Source organism: Haematobia irritans, chromosome 1 (genome assembly GCF_050003625.1).
Source record: "Haematobia irritans isolate KBUSLIRL chromosome 1, ASM5000362v1, whole genome shotgun sequence".
Taxonomy (NCBI): Eukaryota; Metazoa; Arthropoda; class Insecta; order Diptera; family Muscidae; genus Haematobia; species Haematobia irritans.
The window spans coordinates 133,079,827-133,101,743 of NC_134397.1; the positions used below are offsets into that span (position 1 = coordinate 133,079,827).

The window sequence follows — 21,917 nt, forward strand, 5'->3', positions numbered from 1 at the left end:
TAGTGTTACAAGTAGCGAGTTACATGTTGCAGCGTCTATCAGCCAGTGTTTTTATTCGATGGAGGCAGCGTGTCTGTAAAATATTTGAAAAACAATCACTTTATTCCATTTGGAAAATCAAAAATTGTTCACCAATATACCTTTCACAATTTTAAGCGTAAAATCTATGTTTTCAGAACTTTATTTTCGTTTTTATTTAAATAAAATATAACAAGCTGGTTCCGCTTGGCGTTTCACAAAAAATAAAATGGCTTTTGTAAAAGTAGTGATGGCAAAATACATATATGAAGTACATTTTGTACTTTATGATATGCTGCCCCCCATCACAGTAGGATGGTTGTAGTGACATTTACGAGTCTGTGGTAGTGATGAAGATGAAATGGAACTTTGAAATGCTGGCAGGGTACATGGTCTGGAAAATCATGTACCTGACCATTCAATTTTGTACTTTTGCAAGGAAAAAAGTATTTTTATATGTTTGTCGTGCCCATTTAATTTTTTGCAGCGAAAAGAATTTTATAAAAACATTGAGCAGGTACACACGATTTTCATTTTGCGCATCAGTCGTGTGTTGATTGTTTCTTGGAATGGGCGGAGAATACGGAATTACTGTGTTTTGTCTTAATTTATTTATAGTGGCACATGATTTTATGTGAACACAAAAAATGGAAGTGTAATTGGAAAAATGTACATGTTTTTTCTGCATTTTGATATATGGTATAATTTATTTTTATTTGCAGTTACATGATGTATGCGTTGGTACATTTGATGGGGACGAAGTAAATATGGAATTATTACTTATTGTTGAAATTGAACCAAAATAGAGTATGTAAAAATATGTGATGTGTGCTTACACGACATTATAAATACAAATAAACAATGAATTATTTTATAAATAAATAAAAACAAATAAATAAAGTTAATTTCGTGTTTTATTTTCTCAAGTGGCGTCCTTTTTTCGACGACGAAAAAAGTTTTTTCATAAAGATCAAAACATTTTTGGTTGTGACCATGTTCTTTTAACTGGAAGAAAAACATTTTTGACGAATACCATAACATTTTAGATCGTGACCATTGTATTTTGATTCAAACAAAATTCTTTTTATCAATATAATAACATTTTAGATGAGGACAATTTTATTTTTCTTAGAATCATGTTCACTGAGCCAACATGGTTGCAGGTGAAAATGTTACATGGTCGCCGCAAAAATAGCTCATATTCATATCATATTATTTTGCTCTTCGAATATGATTGTGACAATCATGTTTTTCTCTGCGTGTTCGTAGTTATTTATAGACTCCCTTATATATACCGATCAAGAACTGAATTATATACGTATTTAATCGGTCTTTTTTCTCTAATATATACCCCGTATGGACTAACTTGCAATTCAGAAGAAGATGTTTTAAGAGACCTTGCCATGGGTAAGTATTACCACAACCCAAGTAATTCGATTGTGGATGACAGTCTTTAGTAGAACTTTCTACGTAATTCATGGTGGAGGGTAGAGGTGTGCGCGTGACACGAAGTTCTCGTAACACACGTGATTCACGCGTGAGTCACCATGAGGAGACTATCATGAGGAATCCATTCCTCAAGTTCCTCACTTAAGCTTTGAAGAAATGTGTTCATTAAAATTATTTTCTATATTGCCTACTTTGTACCAAAAATCTTCCACTTTGTTACAATCAAATAATTGTCTATAGTCCCGGGAATGTCAGATTTAGACTCTAATACTTAAGCTTAAGTTTATCAGATTACAAATAGTTTGGCAAAATTTTAGAATATTTATTTTAACTGTGTTAATATCAGTTTCAGGGGTGTTTCCTGAAATAATTTGTGATTCGGCTTCATGGCCTATGTATATTATCGTAATATCTCTCTAACTCTCCAAGAATGATAACAATGGTTTTAACTTCACATAAAATATAAACTTTTGGAAAAGTGGCACATATTATTGGAAAAGTGGAATAAAATCGTAACAAGTATTATATTCAGTGGTACAAAAGTGGCACCGGGCAAACAAAGTGGCAAATTTCCCACTAAAATGACACAAAGGTAACGCTGGCCCACCGTCTCCCTATTATCCTTTGATGGTTCCGTCCATTCTCCCAACATCTTCAATCTTATCGCAACCTGGCGGCTACGTTTTTGATCTGTACCTCTATAGGTCTTACGTCCAGTATCGTCTCCAAGGCTCTGGATGATATGGTCTTCATTGCCCCAGTTATGCCAAGACATCATGGATTTTGAACCCGTTGTAAAATTTCTATGTTTCTATATTTCCTCTCTATTGATTTCCAACAGATTATGGACGCGTATGTCAGGATTGGCCCTATGACGCTCTCATATATCCCATTTAGAGTCTACCGCTCTTCTGCATAATGCTTAGTACTAAGTTCGTTTCTGCGAAAAACGAATATCTTCATCTATCTCCGTAAATAGAGTTTCAAACCCAGGGATGTTAACTTATTTATGCGAAATAATAGGCCTTCCTATTTTTTCGTACGAAAAATCCAGGGTTGTATAAATATGTGTCTGAAAATGCTCAAAACAAAGATTTCGCATTTATTCCGCGCTAACGTTTTTTATAAAGGGTGATTCTTTTGAGGTTAGGATTTTCATGCATTAGTATTTGACAGATCACGTGGGATTTCAGACATGGTGTCAAAGAGAAAGATGCTCAGTATGCTTTGACATTTCATCATGAATAGCCGAACGATCTGCCACAACGTCGAATTTTCAGTGAATGGGCCCTAGAAAAGTTGGCAGAAAATCCGCTTTTTTATCGACAAATTTTGTTCAGCGATGAGGCTCATTTCTGGTTGAATGGCTACGTAAATAAGCAAAATTGCCGCATTTGGAGTGAAGAGCAACCAGAAGCCGTTCAAGAACTGCCCATGCATCCCGAAAAATGCACTGTTTGGTGTGGTTTGTACGCTGGTGGAATCATTCGACCGTATTTTTTCAAAGATGCTGTTGGACGCAACGTTACGGTGAATGGCGATCGCTATCGTTCGATGCTAACAAACTTTTTGTTGCCAAAAATGGAAGAACTGAACTTGGTTGACATGTGGTTTCAACAAGATGGCGCTACATGCCACACAGCTCGCGATTCTATGGCCATTTTGAGGGAAAACTTCGGAGAACAATTCATCTCAAGAAATGGACCGGTAAGTTGGCCACCAAGATCATGCGATTTGACGCCTTTAGACTATTTTTTGTGGGGCTACGTCAAGTCTAAAGTCTACAGAAATAAGCCAGCAACTATTCCAGCTTTGGAAGACAACATTTCCGAAGAAATTCGGGCTATTCCGGCCGAAATGCTCGAAAAAGTTGCCCAAAATTGGACTTTCCGAATGGACCACCTAAGACGCAGCCGCGGTCAACATTTAAATGAAATTATCTTCAAAAAGTAAATGTCATGGACCAATCTAACGTTTCAAATAAAGAACCGATGAGATTTTGCAAATTTTATGCGTTTTTTTTTTTAAAAAAGTTATCAAGCTCTTAACAAATCACCCTTTATGAAGTATAACAGTTTTTCGTGCGAAAACGTGATCTTAGTACTAGGCTTAATGCCCAACATTTGTAGGCTTTCTCTGTCCTCTCTTTAATGTGGCTCTTCCAATTCAGTTTCCTGTTTAACGTTATTCCTAAATATTTTATTTTATCAGATACTAGTACCGTCTTGACCAAAAAATTCGGTTTATATTGGTCAAATTTTAGTCCTTCTTGTGAATAGGCATAATTCTGTCTTCTACGGATTAACAAGGGTCCAGTCATATGCCGTCCTTTCTACCCTCCTGCTGAGTCTGTTAGGATTCGTTCCCTGCAGAAGCATTATAACGTTCTCTTCGTAACAGACAGATTCAAATAACTTCTTAGCTGGAATCCTTAGTAGGCCGTATATAGTTGTTACCCACAGAGTGTATAGCGGTTACACACAGAGTGGAATTCCCCGCTCACATTGGCAGTTATGGTCATCATGCGATGCACAGCTTATCCTTCTATCCCTGACGACTCAGATATAAGATATATATTTCACCAGATTTCTCTTTGTGTCACGTAGTCGGTAATACGATCTTTGAAGCTGTATGCATGCATATGGTCATTGAGGTCTTATTAAATGCCATCGCGAACCCAAAAAAAAAATTTCTGTATATCCATAAACTGTTATAACCCCCACACTGTTATAACCCCACCATTTCAATTTCTGCTACCATACCATGCTTTTGGAATATTCTTTGATTGAAACTGGAAGGGTCCAATAGGGTACATGAACTATTCAGTAGATCTAAATTTACAAAAAACCAAATATACGTTTTTAGGTAATTTTTTTTGCAATACTTTTTTTATTAATTGAGTCAAATAAAGAATCGGCGTGAGTTGTTGCACATATTATTATTGTTCATATGACAAAGGGACCAGCTTAATTACTGTGTGAAACAGATGGATGGTATCCTAGTTTATCGGCAACATATTTAACAGAGTGTTCCTTTCCATGATGATCCTTCCAGCTGTATTCTCCATGAACTTCAATGTGTCCGTGATCGTCTTTACCATCACCAGGTACAACCTTGCCTTCCTCATGATGTTTGGTGTGGTCGCTAGTTTCCCATCTGGAATATATAAAGCAAAGTGATAAGAGTTCAATTGTAAATATCCTGAAGTGATACAGATAGAAACAGAAACTTACTCAAATGAATAGCCATCATGATCAACCTTGGAATCTTGTTTCAAAATTTCAACATGATCATCGGCAGCAACCAAGGCTAGGACACAGAGAGCAGCAAGGACAATGACAAATTTCATTTTGCTAGATTGTTTGTTGTTCCAGAAGAAGTTCTCAACTTTATGGATACTCTTGAAGTCAATATCAAGCTTTTTTATACCTAACTGACGGTAATTTGCGATAACATTCATGATTGAAAGAACCTGTTTTATTGCAATTGCTTTAAATATTTTAGATAACTAGACATTATAACAATTTTAATAATAATTACAAGATGTGCGAGCTTCAAAACATACTTTCAATTTGTTTACATATGCGATATAATATCATAAATATGGAATTTAATCACCCGAATTCTTGGGGCTCACTTTCCATAGAAACAAGAATTCACTAAGAACTTGTAGCGATATAAAGATTTTTGAAATTTCAGGCAAATATGGTGATATAAACGGTTTCCAGGTACATTACCAATAAATTAGAAAAATCCGTGTACTTATAGTCTATATCAAACAAGTTAGAACGGGGCCAAATTGGACCGAGGCTTATTTACTCACCATAAGAGATATGAATTGTAAAGCTCTGATACTGAAAATCAAGAGTATATCCAGCCGAACCCGGTCCGTTTTGCTGCGCATTTTGACAAAATTTTCTATAGAAATAAAATTTTTACAAATTTTTCTATAGAAATAAAACTTTTTACAAAATTTTCTATAGAAATAAAATTTTGACAAAGTTTTCTATAGAAATAAAATTTGGACAAAATTTTCTATAGAAATAAAATTTTGACAAAATTTTCTATAGAAATAAAATTTTGACGAAATTTTCTATAGAAATAAAATTTTGACAAAATTTTCTACAGAAATAAAATTTTGACAAAATTTCCTATAGAAATACAAATTTGACAAAATTTTCTATAGAAATAAAATTTTGACAAAATTTTCAATAGAAATAAAATTATGACAAAATTTTCTACAGACATAAAATTTGGACAAAATTTTCTATAAAAATAAAATTTTCTAAAATTTTCTATAGAAATAAACTTTTGAGACTTTTTCTATAGGAATAAAATTTTGACAAAATTTTCTATAGAAATATAATTTTGACAAAATTTTCTACAGAAATAAAATCTTGACAAAATTTTCTATGGAAATAAAATTTTGACAAAATTTTCTATGGAAATAAAATTTTGACAAAATTTTCTATAGAAAAAATATTTTGACAAAATTTTCTATAGAAATAAAATTTTGACAAAATTTTCTATAGAAATAAAATTTTGACAAAATTTTCTATAGACATATAATTTTGACAAAATTTTCTATACAAAATAAAATTTTCTATAGACATAAAATTTTGACAAAATTTTCTATAAAAATGAAATTTTCTAAAATTTTCTATAGAAATAAACTTTTGACAATTTTTCTATAGAAATATAATTTTGACAAAATTTTCTACAGAAATAACATCTTGACAAAATTTTCTATAAAAATAAAATTTTTACAATATTTTCTATGGAAATAAAATTTTGACAAAATTTTTTATGGAAATAAAATTTTGACAAAATTTTCTATAGAAATAATATTTTGACAAAATTTTCGATAGAAATAATATTTTGACAAAATTTTGTCAATATTTTCTATAGACATAAAATTTTGACAAAATTTTGTATAGAAATAAAATTTTGACAAAATTTTGTATAAAAATTAAATTTTCTATAGAAATAAACTTTTGACAATTTTTTTTTATAGAACTTAAAGTTTGACAACATTTTCTATAGAAATAAAATTTTGACAAAATTTTCTATAGAAATAAAATTTTGACAAAATTTTCTATAGAAATAAAATTTTGACAAAATTTTCTATAGAAATAAAGTTTTGACAAAATTTTCTATAGAAATAAAATTTTGACAAAATTTTCTATAGAAATAAAATTTTGACAAAATTTTCTATAGAATTCACCTAAATATGAAAAAAAATATATGTTTGGAACTCAAATTTTTAGCACATTATTTTTGGGTGCAAGCATATAATGTTCATAAACTAGCATAACATGTTTGCAACATATATTTTAATATGTTAGAACATATTACGTTTGGGACATAACATTGTTTTAAATATAATATGTGTGAATGCAAACATATATATTAAGTTAGAAATTTCCTATAAACATATATGTGTCTAGAAAGAGAGACCGAGAGAATAAGCTGCAAGTAAAAAAAAATGGAAGTAGCCAAATGGCGCCTTAAAAATATAAACACATATAGAAAATGCCATTAAAAGTTTTTTCCACCAAAAAAGTTTTTACACCCCAACATATGAAAAACACTCTTTTTCGTCCGTCTAGAGGGCTAAATTTTAATCGCATAAGATGAGATTTGTTTCTTTATGAGGCTTCCAAATTTAAATATTGGGGAGTCGGTTTATATGGGAGCTATTATAGTTCCTAAAGCTAAATAGTTCCCATATACCACTATAGACAAAATTTTGCATATTGTAAGAGCGTATATACTAACGTCTAGCACATAATTTCAACAGAATCGTATTAAAAATACTCCTCCAAGATGCTCCGTAATTCGAATCCGGGTTTTGGTTTATATGGGGCTCTATATGAGCTATTTAGGTTAGGTTAGGTATAGTGGCAGCCCGATATTTCAGGCTCACTTAGACTATTCAGTCCATTGTGATACCACAGTGGTGAACATCTCTTATCAGTAAGTGTTGCCCGATTCTATGTTAAGCTCAATGACAAGGGACCTCCTTTTTATAGCTGAGTCGGAACGGCATTCCACATTGCAGTGAAACCACTTAGAGAAGTTTTGAAACACTCAGAAATGTCACCAGCATTACTGAGGTGGGATAATCCACCGCTGAAAAACTTTTTGGTGTTCGGTCGAAGCAAGAATCGAACTCACGACCTTGTGTATGCAAGGCGGGCTTGCTAACCATTGCACCACGGTGGCTCAACCACTTAGAGAAGCTTTGAAACACTCAGAAATGTCACCAGCATTACTGACCTATTTGCAATATCCTCCCACCTGCAATAATGTCAACTACACCGAAAAAAAAAAACAAGTAAAAAAGTCTAAAGTCAGGCGGGGCCGACTATATTATACCCTGCACCACTTTGTAGATCTAAATTTTCGATACCATATCAAATCCGTCAAATGTGTCGGGGGCTATATATAAAGGTTTGTCCCAAATACATACATTTAAATATCACTCGATCTGGACAGAATTTGATAGACTTCTACAAAATCTATAGACTCAAAATTTAAGTCGGCTAATGCACTAGGGTGGAACACAATGTTACTAAAAAATTATGGGAAACATTTAAATCTGAAGCAATTTTAAGGAAACTTTGCAAAAGTTTATTTATGATTTATCGCTCGATATATATGTAGTAGAAGTTTAGGAAAATTGGAGTCATTTTTACAACTTTTCGACTAAGCAGTTGCGATTTTACAAGGAAAATGTTGGTATTTTGACCATTTTTTTCGAAATCAGAAAAACATATATATGGGAGCTATATCTAAATCTGAACCGATTTCCACCAAATTTGGCACGCATAGCTACAATGCTAATTCTACTCCCTGTGCAAAATTTCAACTAAATCGGAGTTAAAAATTGGCCTCTGTGGTCATATGAGTGTAAATCGGGCGAAAGCTATATATGGGAGCTATATCTAAATCTGAGCCGATTTCCACCAAATTTGGCACGCATAGCTACAATGCTAATTCTACTCCCTGTACGAATTTTCAACTAAATCGGAGCAAAAAATTTGGCCTCTGTGGTCATATGAGTGTAAATCGGGCGAAAGCTATATATATGGGAGATATATCTAAATCTGAACCGATTTCAACCAAATTTGGCACGCATAGCTGCAATGCTAATTCTACTCCCTGTGCAAAATTTCAATTAAATCGGAGTAAAAGTTTGGCCACTGTGGTCATATGAGTGTAAATCGGGCGAACCATATATATGGGAGCTGTATCTAAATCTGTACCGATTTCAATAAAATTTTGCACACTTGACTACACTACTAATTTTACTCCTAGTGCAAAATTTCAACCAAATTGGGATAAAACTCTGGCTTCTGGGACCGTAATATCCATATCGGGCGAAAGATTTATATGTGAACTATATTTAAATCTGAACCGATGTCAATAAAATTTGGCACACTTGACTATAATACTAATTGTTCATCTTGTGCAAAATTTTGAGCAAATTAGGGTAAAATTCTGGCTCCTGGGACCATATAAGTCCATATCGGGCGAAATATATATATGGGAGCTATATATAAATCTGAACCGATTTCTTCCAAAATCAATAGGGTTCTATTCTGAGTCAAAACACATACTTGTGCCAAGTTCGAAGTCGATTGGACTAAAACTGCGACCTAGACTTTGATTACAAAAATGTGTTCACGGACAGACGGACATGGCTATATCGTCTCAGGAGCCCACCCTGAGCATTTTTGCCAAAGACACCATGTGTCTATTTCGTCTCCTTCTGGGTGTTGCAAACATATGCACTAACTTATAATACCCTGTTCCACAGTGTGGCGCAGGGTATAAAATTTGCAAGTTGTTCCAAAGGCACAACTTTAAAAGCATTTCCCAAAAATGTCCTCCTAAAGATGTTTTTATTTTAACTACACAAGACGTTCCTTTAGTTTTTCCCAATTTTTTCCCTTTTTCATATTTTTAATGAGTAATTTTAGCTTTTTTTGTTTCAGATGGGATAAGAACAGAGTAAGCATTAATAAAATGGTACAAATTATTAAATATTTGTTAAAAAAGAATGCTAAATCCAATCCAGAAAAATTGCGATTTTTTGAAAATATTTGAGATAAAACGGTGCAGGCAAGCGTTAGAATGCATTAAAAATTACACAGAAAAAAAAATTCCGCAGTTAAACTAATGCTAAATTTAACTTATTCTTATTGCAAAAAATTAATTGTTTTTAGTTAAATTTTATTATTTTTTGCGAAATTTTCCACAGCCCAATGAAATTTTCATTTTTTTAAGTATACCCACGTTTAGTTCATAAAATGTTTAAGACATTTTATGAACTAAACGTGGGTATAAAGTTCAATGACCGTACACATAAGTTCAATATGAACTAAAATAAATGACAATACGATTTAATTTAATTTTTTCTTCTGTGAGAGGATGTAATTTCGTGAACTGCGGCTAAAAAGTAGAACAGGGCATTAAATTTTCCTGATTTTAACACACATTTTGTGGAAATCTGAAAATGTTGAGTATAATTTAGTTCAATTTTCGTACGAGTTAGTTTATTCTTCCTATAAAAAAGAATTATAACATGTATATACGGCCGTAAGTTCGGCCTGGCCGAATCTTATGAACCCTCCATCATGGATTGCGTAGAAACTTCTATGAAAGACTGTCATCCACAATGGAATTACTTGGGTTGTGTTATCTTAAAACTTTTTAACATCGTTTTTTAAATTGTGAGTTAGTCCATACGTGGTATATATTAGACAAAAAAGGTATGTATAGGTAAGTCTACAAAAAAATTACGAATCGACATGGACTTTTGCATGTTACGTAGAGAGCCAGAATTGAAATATGGGGGCTATATAGAATTATTAACTTGATATGGACCAATTTTTGTGTGATTGGGGATCGATTTATCTGAGGGCTATATATAACTATAGACCTAGTTAGGCATGGTTGTTAACGGCCATATACTAGCACAATCTACCAAATTTCAATTGACTCGGATGAAATTTGCTCCTCCAAAACCAAATCTCGGGATCGGTTTATATGGGGGCTATATATGAGTAAGGACCGATATGGACCACTTTTGGCTTGGTTGTTAAATGTCATATACTAACACCACGTACCAAATTTTAATCAGATCGGATGAATTTTACTTCTCCAAAAGGCACCGGAAGTCAAATCTGAGGATCGGTTTATATGGGGGCTATATATAATTATTGACCGATATGGACCAATTCTTGCATGGTTGTTAGAAACCATATACTAACATCACGCACCAAATTTCAACCGAATCGGATGAATTTTGCTCTTCCAAGGGGCTCCGGAGATCAAACCTGGGGATCGGTTTATATGGGGGCTATTCCTGCATGGTTGTTAGAAACCATATACTAACACCATGTACCAAATTTCAGCCGGATCGGATGAAATTTGATTCTCTTAGAGGCTCTGCAAGCCAAATCGGGGGATCGGTTTATATGGGGGCTATATATAATTATGGACCGATGTGGACCAATTTTTGCATAGTTACTAGAGACAACATACATACACCATGTACTAAAATTTAAGCCGGATCGGATGAAATTTTCTTCTCTTAGAGGATCCGCAAGCCAAATCTGGGGGTCCGTTTATATGGGGGCTATACGAAAAGTGCACCGATATGGTCCATCCAATACCATTATTTTATGGTGTCTTAGAACAATATTTCGATGTGTTACAAACGGAATGACAAAGTTAATATACCCCCATCCTATGGTGGAGGTAGGCTTGCCAGATGGCCGGGATTCGCCTGGATTGTCCCGGAATTCAGTCTCCAGGAAGAGTCTTTCACAAAATCTGTCAAAAATCATTCATCAAAATTGCAAGTATTCAAGACATATGTTTTAATTTTTTTCCATTTCTTAGAAATGAAAACGATTCGAAATTAAATCGCTTTAAAAAATATGTTTGGTTTTAGATTTTCATACTTTTTAAATTAACATTTGTCTGCCAGATTTTGTACCATTTCATTCATCACTAAGAGAAAAAGTATGTGTACAAAAAAAAATACACGCAAATATCTAATTTTATTTCAAATACATGTTTTTCTTCGAAATGCATTTTTACAAATTATTAGTCCAGTCTATACTCCATGTCAACATATCATAGTTCGATTTTATCCCTAGACTCTTACGGAACACTATAACAATCCCCAACTCTGATGCGACATATACCCAAACCATGTCCATGGCGATATCCGAATTCCCTGTATCGAAAGGCCTACAAAAGATGCAGCGATTGTCACCTCAGATCTTAAGTTTGTTTGCCAAAACCGAAAATAATATGCCAGTAAATATGTGTTAAGGTTTCGGGTTAAAAAAAATTAAAAACCCAAAAATGTTTACTTTTGATATAAAATCATCGCAGCCATTGTGGGAGAAAGTTTCAGAGGCACCAACATATTTAAGAATTTCAAAGTCTGGAGACAATAAGGACTATGCCATGGCGTTTATGCAAATTTCCCAAGTGATAAAATATGTACAACTTTTTTTCGAAAAATGTGACTGTTTGTCCCGACAAATCCCGAAATGTACGCGCAATGTCTTGGATTTCGGCAACCATCATCTGGCAACCCTAGGTGGAGGTAAAAATTATTTATTTGGCAAAATATTTTAATTCACATCCAAAACACTGAATTCGAATCACAACTTAAGATGTGATGCAAATTCAGTGCAACGGCTGTTGGAATGGTGGACATCCGTCCAATGATAAGCCCGTGTTAAATTCATCGCTTCTGCGCCAATTTTGTACCACTTCCGGATCCAAAAAGAAGTGGCGACGCTTTTTTTGTTGGGTACTTTTGTCAAGTTTCAAGTCGATAGCTTGTTTCGTTCGGAAGTTAGCGTCAATTCAACAGACGTACGCCTGAACGGACATCGGGGACAGAGACCAATATTTTGATGTGTTACAAACGGAATGACAAAGTTAGTATACTCCCCATCCCCTTAAGACAAAATCTTTGGAACCCCAGAGAATAAAAAAAAAAACAAATAATGGAATACGATTTTTTCGATCTGTTTGATCATTTGCAAATTTATTTTAATTGTTTAATGATGGACATTGTCGGGGATATGAGGAAGATGATCACCAGAAGGTTGGAAACCATGCTCATCGGCAACATATTTAACAGAGTACTCCTTGCCATCATGATGATCCTTCCAGCTGTATTCTCCATGAACAACAATATGACCATGATCATCTTTGCCATCACCACCTACGACCTTACCTTCCTCATGATGTTTGGTGTGGTCGCTGGTTTCCCATCTGAAATTTTTGAAAAAAATAGGTGAGAATCATTATGGGAATAATGGATTAAATTATATGGCGAACTTTTTTTTATTTATGAATTACTTACTCGAATGAGTAACCATCATGATCAACCTTGGAGTCTTGTTTCACAATTTCAGCATGTTCATCAGCAACAGCCAAGGCTACAAGGCAGAGAGCAGCAAGGACAACTAAAAATTTCATTTTTCTTCTATGATTGTTGTTCTCGAGAAAGTTTTCAACTTTATGGATATCGAATATGCAATCGAACAGCTCTTTTATACTCACATAGATGGTATCTGCAATCCAGTTTCAAAGAACAACAAACACGTTTTAATGAAATAAATGAAAAAAAAAGCATAATAATTACATAGTATTTTAAGAATGTTTATCTCATGAGTTTACGTAATACTTTGTTATTTGTTAATAATTAATTATTTGGATCTGTTTTATAAATTTGAATAACTACGAGTGGGCAAGAGACATGGTATGTAAGTTCCTCGCGCCCTTACGTTATCAAATCCTTTCGTGAAATAATTGTTTTTTGTCTTAGTGGTGTGAAACCGCTTATAAAAGCACTGAAAAGACAAATAAAAAAGCGAATATCTTATTCTTTCCTCTGTAATGACATTTTATTGTACCTAATTCCTGTATATAGATGACCTTCCCCTTACCCGGAGTTATTATACCAAAAAATAATTTTGCTAAATTTTAATTGAAATATTTTTCTAATTACAACATGAAAAATTGGAGTACAAAGTTTTACTGAAGACTGTCATTCACAACTGAATTACTTAGGTTGTGGTAACAGTTGCCGATTGCAAGATATAGTTTTATTCTTAACCCTTTCACTACCGATGTCCACTTAGAACGACATTCGCAAAAGACACCAAATTCTATTTTCCCACTGAGTTTCGATTTATTTCTCGATGTTATTTTAAAGTAGAGGCTTTAGTCTAAATAAGCTATAAGTTTTGTCCATATTGATGAGGTCTAAAATACATTTTTATAAACTTCTTTAACAATAAACGAAAAATACGAAAATTTGAGACAATTTTTGTACTGTATGTTTCTAGTAAATTAACATTTATACAAAAACTATAGCTGATACTTTTACGGGTTCTTTTCTCACACTTTGAAAGATATTATAGGCTAAATAGCACTTATTTTGGTCACAATTCACGAATCAAGTTGTCAGAACAAGCTCATATAGCTCTTGAAGTAATTGAGGTAGGTTTTCGAAATGACAATTTTTGTTCTACATGCTGTTAGTACAAGTAAAAACAGTAGAAAAATAAAAGTTTTTATCATTAGGTTTATTTCGGTAGTAAAAGGGTTAATATTGTCGCCTAATTTGAATTTTAGTCCATATGTAGTCTATGTTAGGTAAGGAAGTCAGAATAAATGCCTACAAAAGCCTCATTAGTACACGCAAAGAAAAAAAACGTTTGGAAAACGTGTACCGAAAACGTTTTTCTTTTGTTAGAGTTTTTTGAATTGCTTCGAAAAGTATACACTTTTATCACCAAAAAAATTCGTTTGTTACAATATTTTTATTTTTTCAGTAAAAAAAGTTATTTTTGAACCAACAGCACAGTCCATTTCGTTTATATCAAATACTGTTCTTTTCTAAATTTATGTCTTTAATAAGACACAGTTTACAGTTCATACTAAAAATTTAATATAGTAGAATGTAATGTTGAAAATTTTTTCGGAATCTTCCGATCATATCTGGAATATATGTAAAAAAAAAAAAAAAAAAAACTTTGGTCGAAGCAGGGATCGAACCCACGACCCTTGGCATGCAAGTCAGACGTAGCAACCACTGCTCCACGGTGCCCAACTAAATGTATTTTTCTGTTAAATAATCTTTGTTTAATCGGCTCGTGGGCGCCGCAAGCTATGCTATATAAATATAACTTAGTTATATGGGTAATTGTCTATTGATGACAATAACGGCTACATGGCTCAGTGGATAGTGTGTTGGCTTACAAATTGCATGGTCCGCGGTTCGATTCTCCGTCCAGGCGAAAGGTAAAAAAAAAATTTAAAATTTATAAAATCGTATAATTTCTTCTACATTGTTTGTGTTACAGAAAAAGGTGCTAAAAACTAAAAAACTTCGTGGAAGTGGGAAAGATGTGAGGGAAAATGCAATTAGCCAGAAAAAAATTTTTTTGAGTTAGTCTTTGTGAAATTGTTTTTACATCTTGGAAAAGAATAAACGTTTATCACAAAAAGTATATACTTTTCTTCCAAATACACTTCCTTTCAACGAAAAGCAAATGAGAAACGAACTTTGTTTGTCTAAAATTTCGTTTGGCAGGAAAGAATTATTTTTTTGCGTGTACTTGATAGGCTTATATAGAGGAGCCGATAAATAAGTTACAACCGAATCGGAATATATTATTATGGACAGATATGGGTCAATTTTTTTGAGGGTTGTTAGAGGACATCACGTACTAAATTTAAAAACAAAGCGGCGTCTATATGCTGATCGGGAGATCGGTTTATAGGGGCTATATCAAACTATGGACTGAGAAGAAGTCAAACACTGAAAAAAGCATGTCCGGTTCCAAAGATTTTGTCTTTACTTTAACAATTTTTTTTAACAATTTTGGTATTGATTGCGAGTCAAACAAGCGGAGAAGGATACTTTTAAGACACAATTATCTTTTAAATTTGAGTTTTGTGTACTTGCTTCTAGGAAGCAAATTTTAATTTTTCGTTTTTATACCCTCCACCATAGGATGGGGGGTATATTAACTTTGTCATTCCGTGTGTAACACATCGAAATATTGCTCTAAGACCCCATAAAGTATATGTATTCTGGGTCGTGGTGAAATTATGAGTCGATCTAAGCATGTCCGTCCGTCCGTCCGTCTGTTGAAATCACGCTAACTTCCCAACGAAACAAGCTATCGACTTGAAACTTGGCACAAGTAGTTGTTATTGATGTAGGTCGGATGGTATTGGGCCATATCGGTCCACTATTACTTATAGCCCCCATATAAACGGACCCTCAGATTTGGCTTGCGGAGACTCTAACAGAAGCATATTTCATCCGATCCGGCTGAAATTTGGTACATGGAGTTGGCATATGGTCTCTAACAACCATGCAAAAATTGGTCCACATCGGTCCATAATTATATATAGCCCCCATATAAACCGATCCCCAGATTTGGCTTGCGGAACCTCAAAGAGAAGCCAGTTTCATCCGCTCCGGCTGAAATTTGCTACATGTAGTTGGTGTATGGTCTCTAACAACCGTGCACAAATTGGTCCACATCGGTCCATAATTATATAGCCCCCATATAAACCGATCCCCAGATTTGGCTTGCGGAACCTCAAAGAGAAGCCAGTTTCATCCGCTCCGGCTGAAATTTGCTACATGTAGTTGGTGTATGGTCTCTAACAACCGTGCACAAATTGGTCCACATCGGTCCATAATTATATATAGCCCTCATATAAACCGATCCCCAGATTTGTCTTGCGGAGCCTCTAAGAGAAGCAAATTTCATCCGATCCGGTTGAAATTTGGAACATGGTGTTAGTATATGATCTCTAACAACCGTGCCAGAATTGGTCCATATCGGTCGATAATCATATGTAGCCCCCATATAAACAGTTCTCCAGATTTGACCTCCGGAGCCTCTTTTAGGAGCAAAATTCGTCCGATCCGGTTCAAATTTGGAACGTGGTGTTAGTATATGGCCGCTAATAACCATACCAAAATTGGTCCATATCGGTTCATAATCATTGTTGCCACTCGAGTCAAAAATAATTTACCAAAATTTTATTTCTATAGAAAATTTTGTCAAAAGTTTATTTCTATAGAAACTTTTGTCAAAATTTTATTTCTATAGAAATTTTTTTCAAAATTGTATTTCTATAGAAAATTTTGTGAAACTGAATTATATACGTATTTAATTGGTCTTTTTATACCCACCACCATAGAATGGTGACGGGGGTATAATAAGTTTGTCATTCCGTTTGTAACACATCGAAATATAGATTTCCGACTATATAAAGTATATATATTCATGATCAGGGAGAAATTCTAAGACGATATAACGATGTCCGTCTGTCTGTCTGTTGTAATCACGCTACAGTCTTCAATAATGAAGCAATCGTGCTGAAATTTTGCACAATCTCGTCTTTTGTCTGCAGGCAGGTCAAGTTCGAAGATGGGCTATATCGGTCCAGGTTTTGATATAGTCCCCATATAAACCGACCTCCCGATTTGGGGTCTTGGGCTTATAGAAATCGTAGTTTTTATCCAATTTGTTTGAAATTCGAAATCTAGAGGTATTTTATGACCATAAAGAGGTGTGCCAAAAATGGTGAGTATCGGTCCATGTTTTGGTATAGCCCCCATATAGACCGATCTCCCGATTTTACGTCTTGGGCTTATAGAAACCGCAGTTTTTATTCAATTTACCTGAAATTGGAAATCTAGAGGTATTGTAGGACCACAAATGCGTGTGCCAAAAATTGTGAGTATAGGTTCATATTTTGGTATAGCCCCCATATAGACCGTTCTCCCGATTTTACTTCTTGGGCTTATAGAAACCGAAGTTTTTATCCAATTTACCTGAAATTGGATATAGAGAGGTACTTTAGAACCGTAAAGAGGTGTGCCAAAAATTGTGAGCATCGGTCCATGTTTTGGTATGGTCCCCATATAAACCGACCTCCCGATTTGGGGTCTTGGGCTTATAGAAACCGTAGTTTTCATCCAATTTGCCTGAAATTGAAAATCTAGAGGTACTTGAGGACCATCAAAAGGTGTGCCGAAAAACGGACCATTTTCGGCATTTTCGTTCCATGTTTTGGTATAGCCCCCATATAGACAGATCTCCCGATTTTACATCTTGGGTTTATAGAATCCGTAGTTTATATACAATTTGCCTGAAATTGGAAATTTATAGGTATTTTAGGACCATAAAGAGGTTTGCCACAAATGGTGAGTATCGGTCCATGTTTTGATATAGCCCCCATATAGACCGATATCCCGATTTTACTTCTTGGGCTTCTAGAATCCGGAGTTTTTATCCTATTTGCCTGAAATTGGAAATCTAGAGATATTTTCGGGCCATAAAGAGGTGTCCGAAAACGGTGAATATCGGTCCATATTTTAGTACAGCCCCAATAAGAACGATCTCCCGATTTAACTCCTTGGGTTTCTAGAAACCGTAGTTTTTATCCGATTTGCTTGAAATTGTAAATATTCTGGTATTTTAGGCTCACAAAAACGTGTATCGGATTAAGTTTTTATCGGTCGTTTTGGTAATGCCTCCATATAGACCGACTTCACTTTTTGAGGGTATAGAAGGCGCACTGATCATGAAAATTGCTTGAAACTAAATGTAAAATTTCCAGATTTTACTTCTCGGGTGAAAATCTACAGATTTACAAGAGATGTTAATGATTCCTCTAAAACTCAAACAAAAATGGTTCTTAGAAATCCAGAATCTGATATAGTCCTCATAGATGAAATTTTTAAATTTATCTTCGGGAAGTGTCCTCAAGTCCTCCTGAAATTTCAAAGGAAACCCTAATATTTGGTTCATGGTGGTGGGTATTTAAGATTCGGCCCGGCCGAACTTACTGCTGTATATACTTGTTTGGTATAATATATACCACGTACACTGAAAAAAAAAGCATACTCGGTTCCAAAGATTTTGTCTTTACTTTAAAAAATTTGGTATTGATTCCGAGCCAAAGAAGCGAGGAATACAAGTAAGGATACTTTTAAGACATAATTCTCTTTTAAATTTAGGTTTTGTGTACTTGCTTCTAGGAAGCAAATTTTAATTTTTCGCTTTCTCTGCTTTTTTCTTCATATGCTATAAAAGTCCTTTAAAAACGAGTTAACGCCAACTTTATTTTCCAAATTAGGACTCGACTTCAAGTAGAAATTATGCTATGTTTGAAGTAAACAACTTCTTTAAAATAAAGTTTTGAAAAACATGTCCTATATTTGAACGATTTTTTGCTTTGTAGTCAAGATGCAAAAAGACAACAAATTTAAAGACAATTTCATTAAATTTAAAGAATATTTCTGAATTATTAAAGTCAAGTTGACCTTAGCCTATAAATTTTTTCTTTCATGTTAAGATACCCATTTTTAAGTCAAATCACTTAATTATAAGGACAATACGACTTCATTGAAAAGTTTATCGACTTTTGGACAAGGAAAATAACTTTATTTTAGAGAAATGCGTCTTCTATGCTAAGCAAAATTTGTATTCGTATTTTAAAGGCATGAAATCTTTGACCTCACGACAATATTTTTTCAGTGTATGGACTTACTTACAATTTAGAAGACGGTGTCAGGGGGTTTTAAGATACCTTGCCATCGGTAAGCGTTACCGCAACTCAAGTAATTCGATTGTGGATGGCAGTGTTTAGAAGAAGTTTCTACGCAATCCATGGTGGAGGGTACATAAGCTTCGGCCTGGCCGAACTTACGGTCGTATATACTTGTTTTCAGCTTTTTTCTTCATATGCCATCAAAGTCCTTTAAAAACGAGTTAACGACAACTTTATTTTCCAAATTCAGACTCGACTTCCAGTAGTAATTATGCTATGTTTCAAGTAAAAAACTTCTTTAAAATAAAGTGTTGAAAATCATGTCCTATTTTTAACGATTTTTTGCTTTGTAGTCAAGATGCAAAAAGTTTTTATTTAATTTTAAAGAATTTTTCTGAATTATTAAAGTCAATTCGACCTTACCCAAAAAAAATGTTTCTTTCATGTTATAATACCCATTTTGAAGCCAAATCACTTAATTATAAGGCCAATACGACTTCATTGAAAAGTTTATCGACTATTGAACAAAGAAAAAAATTTATATTAGAGAAATGCGTCTTCTATGCTAAGCAAAATTTGCATTCGTATTTTAAGGGCATGACATCATTGGCTTCACGACAACATTTTTCAGTGAAACGAGATGTCGGTCTTTACGGGGGATGTATCAGAACACAATCCGATATATAGCAAATGTTCACTCAAAAAAAATGTTTGCTTGGTTCCAAAGATTGTGACCTTCCCTTAATGATTTTGGTAATGATTCCGAGCTAAAGATGCGGCTTCTCAAAAAATAAAGACATTTTCTTAGGGACTTATCTGGCTTTATGTTAAATCTAGGACCAATAAAATAAAAATTAGAATACAAATCTCATTTATAGGATTTTCATTCTCTTTTTGCGATATATTAAAAAAGCTATTTACGTACAAACAAATGCCAATTTAAAAATCCAAATTATAAAAGTAAAAAATGTTTGCTTAATTCCAAAAAAAAAAAACTTTAAACCAAAGATACAAAATCCTCAAAATAAATCTTAGCCTATATTTGAACAGTTTTTATCTTAAATCTAAAGATTCAATAGTTGTTTAAATCAATAACGTTTTTCTTTACTTTAAGGAAAATTTACTTAAGCTCAAAGACATACGACTTTAACGGAGGAACGCCAATTTCCAAAAAAAAATTTCCTAAATTTAATAAAAAAAATTTAAAGCAAGGATTAGAAACTCTATTTTAATTCAAATTTCATTATTTTAAATAAATTTGTCCTTATTATTGTGCAAAATGCACATCTTAAAATTTAGATTGCGTAGTCTTTAATACCACGTAAATTTTTTACAATGCGTTTTCGAAACTAACCTGCCTGCAGAGAAAATAAGTGTAGGTACAAAATTTCAGCACAATAGTACATTTATTTGTACATTAATACATTTGTCAATCAATCACAAAGAGAGAACGAAAATTCCATAAATGAGATCTGTATTCTAATTTTAAATTTATTTTTATTTTTAAGAAGAAGCAACTTTGGCTCAATACTAAATCCTTAAAGGAAGGTCAAAATCTTTGAATTCAAGTAAACTTTTTTTAAGTGTATGTATAGAATGGAAATGCAATAGGACACCAATGTAGTGCACTTAATAATTCTTTTTAAGAAATTACTTTTACCAATACCATCCGGGCCTTGTTTTACTTGGTTATTGCAACAATTGCCCTTATTTTAACAACAAAATAAATTTTCGTTGTTCCCATATATATTTCTGAGTAATTTTCATACCACTGCGAAAAATAAAACAATATAGTGCTATAGGATTTTTGAATCATTTGCAAATTTATTTCAATTGTTGCCTCCATCATTCATTCCAGTCAAAGTTTTGAACATTTAATGATGGCCATTGTCGGGGATATGAGGAAGATGATCACCAGAAGGTTGGAAACCATGCTCATCGGCAACATATTTAACAGAGTACTCCTTGCCATCATGATGATCCTTCCAGCTGTATTCTCCATGAACAACAATATGACCATGATCATCTTTGCCATCACCACCTACGACCTTACCTTCCTCATGATGTTTGGTGTGGTCGCTGGTTTCCCATCTGGAAATTCATTAAAAAAAGTTGGCGAGTTAATCAGTTGCATTAAGCATGTATAGTGAAATTATTCCATAACTTACTCGAAAGAGTAACCATCATGATCAACCTTGGAGTCTTGTTTCACAATTTCAGCATGTTCATCAGCAAAAGCCAAGGCTACAAGGCAAAGAGCAGCAAGGACAACTAAAAATTTCATTTTTCTTGTTTGATTGTTGTTCCGAAGAAAGTTTTCAACTTTATGGATATCGAATATGCCAATACAGAGCTCTTTTATACCTGCATAGATGGTATCTGCAAACCACACCCAGTTTCATAGAACTTGATTGTCTTTTTTCTAATGAACTAGTGGTTTATAAAAAATATTCATAATAATTACACAAAATAATAGGAATGCTGATTTCATGAATTTACGTAATACATTTTTTGTATCAATAATTGATTATTATTTAATATTTAATGCAAATTAAAGGCAATCTTGTTGGGATCGGTTATGTAGTGTAAAATAGCATCGGCAGCATCATGTAATGGCATTTATGCTCCTCGGACCCTTAGGATATCAAGTCTAGAGGTGTGCGCGTGAGGGAGTTTTCACGCACGCTCACGCACGCTCACAAATTCAAAATGTCATTCACGCACAATCACGCACGCCGTTTTTGAATTGCTCACACTCACGCACGCTCACGAATGAATTCGTAACATTCACGCACGATCACGCACGCCCGTTTTGGAATTGC

At 33.8% G+C, this 21,917-nt stretch overlaps 3 protein-coding genes and 1 long non-coding RNA gene across 5 annotated transcripts in view; 1 reads left to right on the forward strand and 3 right to left on the reverse strand.

Moving 5' to 3' along the window:
* The window catches only part of LOC142221838 (uncharacterized), a 236,209-nt gene that overhangs the window by 64,232 nt on the left and 150,060 nt on the right, over positions 1-21,917 (forward strand). The gene's annotated exons all lie outside the window — the stretch shown is intronic.
* Positions 4,379-4,833, reverse strand: LOC142242163 (larval cuticle protein 9-like). Its single transcript, XM_075313972.1, has 2 exons — positions 4,701-4,833; positions 4,379-4,623 (listed from the first exon to the last, which is right to left on the reverse strand). The coding sequence occupies exons 1-2, from the start codon at positions 4,814-4,816 to the stop codon at positions 4,434-4,436; spliced, it is 306 nt and encodes a 101-aa protein (XP_075170087.1). The 5' UTR covers positions 4,817-4,833; the 3' UTR covers positions 4,379-4,433.
* Positions 12,513-20,948, reverse strand: LOC142219861 (larval cuticle protein 65Ab1-like). Its single transcript, XM_075288634.1, has 3 exons — positions 20,936-20,948; positions 12,869-13,079; positions 12,513-12,777 (listed from the first exon to the last, which is right to left on the reverse strand). Exons 1-3 carry the CDS (start codon positions 20,946-20,948, stop codon positions 12,561-12,563), a joined length of 441 nt encoding a protein of 146 aa, XP_075144749.1. The 3' UTR covers positions 12,513-12,560.
* Positions 20,893-21,406, reverse strand: LOC142242179 (larval cuticle protein 65Ab1-like). Its single transcript, XM_075313973.1, has 2 exons — positions 21,264-21,406; positions 20,893-21,186 (listed from the first exon to the last, which is right to left on the reverse strand). The coding sequence occupies exons 1-2, from the start codon at positions 21,377-21,379 to the stop codon at positions 20,970-20,972; spliced, it is 333 nt and encodes a 110-aa protein (XP_075170088.1). The 5' UTR covers positions 21,380-21,406; the 3' UTR covers positions 20,893-20,969.